General features: G+C 46.7%; 1 protein-coding gene across 1 annotated transcript in view; it reads right to left on the bottom strand.

The window, feature by feature from the left end:
• The window catches only part of DYSF (dysferlin), a 273,717-nt gene that overhangs the window by 21,975 nt on the left and 245,742 nt on the right, over window positions 1–6,000 (bottom strand). The window contains exons 46-47 of the mRNA XM_007940120.2: window positions 3,171–3,341; window positions 1,680–1,822 (exon numbers count right to left, since the gene is read on the bottom strand). Of these exons, the coding sequence (XP_007938311.1) occupies window positions 1,680–1,822; window positions 3,171–3,341 (314 nt within the window). The remainder of the gene's footprint in view (window positions 1–1,679; window positions 1,823–3,170; window positions 3,342–6,000) is intronic.

Here is a 6,000-nt window from a genome sequence, read left to right as displayed (position 1 = left end):
ATTTGCAATGAATAAGTCATTGGTCTTGCAAAATTCTATCATGCAATCTTCAGTGTCATTTCTATCACCAAGGTCATATTTTCCAACTACCGGTAACTCTTGTTTGTTTCTGACTTTTGCATTCCAGTCACCAGTGATAAACAACATATCTTGACTGCATGTTCAGTCAGTTTCAGACTGCAGAAGTTGGTAGAAATCTTCAATATCCTTATCTTTGGTTTTGGTGGTTGGTGTGTAAATTTAGATAATAGTATTAACCAATCTTCCTTGTAGGCATATGGATATTATCCTATCACTGACAGCATTGTACTTCAGGACAGATCTTGAAACATTCTGTGTGACGATGAATACCACACCATTCCTCTTCAATTTGTCATTCCCAGCATAGTAGATCATATGGTTGTCTGATTCAAAGTGGCCAAAACCAGTCCATTTCAGCTCACTAATGTCTAGGATATCAATCTTTATGCATTCCATTTTATTTTTGACAACTTCCAATTTTCCTAGATTCATACTTCCTACATTCCATTTTCCAATTATTAATGGACGTTTGCATCTGTTTCTGCTCATTTTGAGTTGTGCCACATCAGCCAATGGAGGTCCCGAAAGTTTTACTTTATCCATATTGTTAAGGTTGTCTCTACTCTGAGGAGTCAGCTCTTTCCCAGTCATACTTTGAGTGCCTTCTGACCTGATAGGCTCATCTTCCAGCACTATGTCGGACAATGTTTCAGGGCTGTTCATAAAGTAATGTATCAGACAGTGTTGGGGTACAGTCCACTTTTGAGAAACTATTTTCTATTTGAATCACACTAACCTGCTTTTCACTTGGGTGTGGCTCTTTATTAAGGCCGAGGACTGAGGTAGGTTGGTCTAGGGCTTGGAGGCTGCTTTTCACTTGGGTATATATCAGTAATTTATCAGACAGTGTTTCACTGCTATTCATAAGGTTTTCACTGGCCAATTCTTTGAGAAGTGGAAGGTCTCTTCCTTCTTCCAAGTTTGTCTAAGCCCAGAAGATCTGCTGAAATCTCTCTACCATGGGTAACCCTGTTGGCATTTTGCAACGTGATAGCATAGCCTCCAGCCTCACAGCAACATGTAAGCCACCACAGAACCACAAACTGACAGACAAGTTCATCTCCCTTAGTTGTTCCTAACCCCTCTGCACTTGCCTACCTCAGGCCCTGGCCTTAATAAAAAGCCACATCCAAGCGAAAAGCAGGTTAGTGTGATTCAAATAGAAAATAGTTTCTCAGAAGTGGACTGTGCCCAAAACCCCAATTAAAACCTGAACAATCAACACAAAACCAAAAGAAGAGTAATTCTAACCATAGCCCTGACGTTGGCTTCAGACTGATCCCTGATTTTGCCCAACCTAACTTTGGCTTGAGCCTTGACCCTGACCCTGGCCCCACCCTAACCCTGGACCTTAGACCCACCTTGAGCCCTGACCCTGACCCCTAATTTTCATAATAATATCTTAGGTAAGTACTGGTTCCAAAAGTACTAAGCTTAAGTTCAGCTCATCTCTGCCAACATGGAGAGGTCTGAGCCCACATCCTACTGATGTGGGTCATATCCAGTCAGGCCTTTATGATAGGAGAGGGCCTGACAAGACAGAAGGAAGAAGGGGGTAGGGAGCCAACCATAGTTTGGGGGCTCATTTGGTGCCTCACCTATTTCTTCAATGGTGTATTCTTTATCCTGAAACATCACCCAGTCTGTGCGGTACATGGGGGCTTTGATTCTGTGCTGCTGGCAGAAGAGGTGGAGGAGTTGGGAAGGGCGGAGCTGGTCCCTCCACTGGTTTGGTCCAGAGCTGAAGCACAAGCACAAGACAAAGGTGAAACACTGTAAGGACATTAGGAAGGCAAAGGGGTGTGATGTGGTCTGTGTACCTACACAGCATCACCCACCCTTCACTTTTACAGGGGCTCCTTGTCTGATTGTTCACCATGACTGGGGGTCCCATTTCACAGATGAAAAAATTGAGACCCCAAGAGAAAAAGACTTGATTAAATACACTCAGAATTAGAACTTCGGTATTTCTAATTTCCAAATTTGGAGAATCAGACCAAATAAGACCCAAGTTGGGGGAACATGGGCTGTCCACATATGAGGTCACCTGACACAGACCATCATGCAATTTCCCTGTGGGCCTAGCTGGGGCCTGTATGCCACATTGTTTGTCTCTCTGCCTTCTTTCCCTCCCTCTCCCTCTTTCCAGGTACCCAGCCCTCTACAGGCCCTTGGTGGCACATTAAGAACTGTATTATAACAATATGATGAAGAGCCAGGCTCTTAAAGTCAGACAAACAAGTTCCAATCCTAATTCCACCACTTCCTAGCCTCAGTTTCCACATCTCTGGAGTGGGAAGAATATCCTCCCATGGGATAAATAAGAGAATGCTTAGCTCAGGGCCAACACACAATATGTTCAATAAACAGTGTGTGGGTGCAGTGTAGTAAATTACATAGTGTGGCTTTTCCAGCCATAAGTCTTTGTAAACTCCATGGTGGAATTTGCTATGAGCAACTGAGTAGCTCCTGATTGTTAAAGTTATCTACCTGGGGTATTTCTGTTGGGAGCAGCACAGAGTAATTTTCTGGGAAGTTCACTCTCTCTCAGGTGTGTAGAACTCTGATGTTGGGATGGGTTGATTTGGGCCACTCTGCCAGCTCAAAAGGAGCCCTCCTAGAGGCAGAAGGAGTCTCTCTGACAACTGGCAGAGAAAGACATGCTGCTGACAGAAACACACTCCTGAGAGACATGAGAGACATGCACTGCTGAGAGAGTGATGTGCTACTGAGACTGCTGGCTGCTGGATGAGACAGCCAGCTGCAAGAGACTGGGTGTGTTTCTGAACTTGATTGTAGTCTGGTGCTTCCCTAATAAACCCCATAATCTGCGAGATGTTTGTGACCACTACAGTGAATTATGAAACCCAGTAGAGAGGTAGTGGGTGCTGTGAGAGGAATGGTTGGTGGCAGCGTTGGTGAAAGGGCTGGAGGGAGGCAGCATGTCTGGCCTTGCAGGAACAGGCCTTGGGCTACTGATGGTGATTCTATATTCCTCTTGTGGGGTTAGAGGAGGTCAGAAGATGGTGCTTCCCTGGCCCCTTGGCAGTGGGTTTGTTGAAGAAGTAGTCAGCTCCCCGTATACATACACACAGTAAGTCTGTGGGAGTCCACAGCGAGCCCCAAACTTGGACAGCAGCCTGTTCTCCAGGTCGATGACGGTCTCCCCAATCTTTTCATCCTTGGAGAGGAGGTCATAGTCATAGAGAGTGATCTTCAGGTCCTTCTCCAGAGGCAGAGTGCAGGTCAGCTCGAACATCCTACAGGAGGGGCACAGTGATATTGCTGGACACAGCAGACACTCAGGGACTGCAGGTGAGAGCAGGAGCTTGAGAGCCATGCAGGAGTGGCCTGGAGTCCATAGCACCCACTCTCTTTGGGTCTCCTGCAGCTTTTAAAACACACCACCCACAACATTCTACTGGGATTGAGCTGGTCCCAATCCATTGAGTGTGTGTGTGTGTGTGTGTGTGTGTACATGCACATATGCACTTGTATACACAAAGCAGGTACCAAACCACAGAACGAGTAAGAACAAAATGTTAAAACTCAAGTGTCAACGAGGACTAGTTGCTGTACAGTCAACTTCAATTCACAGCAGCACAACAAAACTGCGCTCCATGGGGTCTTCCATGGCTAATTTTTGAGAAGTAGGTCACCAGGCCTTTCTTCCGAGGCACCTTTGGGTGGACTCGGACCACCAACCCTTTCAGTTAGGAGATCAGCACATTAACTGCTCATACCACTCAGGATTCCTCAACCAAGAAACCAGGCCACATGGACATGAAACTCCAGAGTGAGAGGCCAGAGGACCCCAGGCAGAATTTAGCAGAGGGGTGGTCTGGGACTCACTTTTCAGCCACTTGGGGCTTCACACTTACTTCCTGAGGGGACTGGAGGGTAAATTTGTGAGGATTTCTTTGGGAAGAGCTCTTGCTGTGCTCTGTATCCCCATACTCCATACCCTGGAAGCTAAGGCAGCTCAAGGCAGAGAAGAGGAGAGCAGGGGACAACATTCAGGAGGAACTGCACTCCCACAATGGCTCAGCAATAAACACAGTGCTTCCTGCAGAGGAGAAGCGAGCCACAGGAGGTCAGACTGGAGCAGCTCTAAATCCTTCCCAGAAGGCCTCAAAGGGGCTCCAATGGCAAGAGACTGCAGAGAGCACAAGGGGCCCAGGGAGACAGATGGCCGGCTAAAGGGACATAACATCTGTCACGTCACAGGAGGTGCAGTGGGAGGGGCTCAGAGGCTTGGGAAAGCACCCACAAGACAATCAATTGGTTTAAGCACCAGCCCCCCAGAGGACCCTAGCCACCAATGGGAAAGGTAGTCAGCACAAAACTGGTGCTCACCTCAAATTCAAGCTCCCCAAGTCCTGGCCCTGCAGGAGTCAGAAACCTCAGTGGCTGGCCAGAGGTAAAAAGGGAGCAACACCAAACAAGCAACAGGAGAAAGACACAGCCCCTCTTCTCCTTCCACTCAACTACACATCACGTACAACTATGCCCAAAGTTGGCCCAGCTGGGAGCAGGGAGAGACTACCCTCAGTCCACTCAGGGTTTTAGTTATTGTACAGACTGGGCATTCTGGTGAAATGACTGAGATGTGGGTCTGTGTCTAACAGTGGGCAGGAACACTGCCTACCTGCCACAATTTCCACTCAGGGAATGGGGCAGGTGGCTCCATAGAATAAATACTTGCAGGGCACTGGCAGACAAAATTGAGTTGTATTCTGATTCTCTGGTGGCATAGTGCCTAAGGTATCTGACTGCTAACCAGAAGGCTAGCGGTTCAAACCCACCAGCCACTCCTCAGAAGGAAGGTTGGGCAATCTACTTATGTAGAGATACCTCCTCCAAAACCCAAGGAGGGGTCACTATGAGTTGGATCCAACTCGATGGCAGTGAGTTTTGTTTTGTTTTTTTTTTTTTTCCTGATTCTATCCCATGAGCTATGCTTACCGAATACAAGGGCTACAGAAAGAAAGAGTACCTGCTGTGCTCTGAGGGAGACCTGAAATGCCAGATCCATGATTTGAGGGAACTAATGGGATAGGAATGGGGGTGGGGGGGTTTGCTCTGCACTTGCTCCCCACTTTGCCACCTCCATCTTCCCTCCAGCCTTTCCTTCCAACTGCACTCGGATGGTGTCTCCTCACTGGCCAGGTCCATTTCCCCTTCAAACATGGCATTTCCCATGACTGACTAGATCCTCACTGCAGGCTATAACAACTAACTCAACAGACACAAATTTAGGAATTCAACGTGTTGCTCGACAACATGGGAACACCACACACCTTCTTCTACAGGTGCTCTGGAGAAATAGCCACAAACCTCCTCTCTCTGCAACATCCTCTTCTCTGGCCTAAATATGCTTATGTCCAAACCACAATTCAGGACACCTGAAAGCTACTCCCATGTAATGGGCATTGATTCTTCCTTTCCTTGTTCTTAGATGTCAAGAATCATTGTACTATCTCAAGTCTACATTCTTCCTTTAGATATCCAGACTAACACAGGACAAGAAAAGAGAATAAGTAACTCCTCTCTTGGATCAGATACTGGAATGGTAAAAGATCATTGATCAAAAACTGGTAAAATCCTAATGAAGTTTGTTGTTGTTGTTATGTACTGTCGAGTCGGACCCGACTCATAGTGACCCCTCCTTGGGTTTCCGAGGCAGTATCACTACGGAAGTAGATTGCCCCATCTTCCTTCCGAGGAGTGGCTGGTGGGTTTGAACCTCCAGGCTTCTGGTTAGCAGTCAAGTGCCTTAGGCACTATGCTACCAGAGCTCCTTAATGAAGTTTAGTTAATAGTAATGTACCAATGTCAAATTCTTAGTTTTGACAAATGTTCCTGATTATGTCAAATGTTAACAGTAAGGGAAACTGGGTGAAGGGCATATGGGATTCT

This window comes from Orycteropus afer, unplaced genomic scaffold (genome assembly GCF_000298275.1).
Source record: "Orycteropus afer afer isolate SDZICR_OR568_19922 unplaced genomic scaffold, OryAfe1.0 scaffold00065, whole genome shotgun sequence".
Lineage (NCBI taxonomy): Eukaryota > Metazoa > Chordata > Mammalia > Tubulidentata > Orycteropodidae > Orycteropus > Orycteropus afer.
Note: the sequence above shows the minus strand (reverse complement) of the source record. Positions and strands in the feature narration are given on the sequence as shown.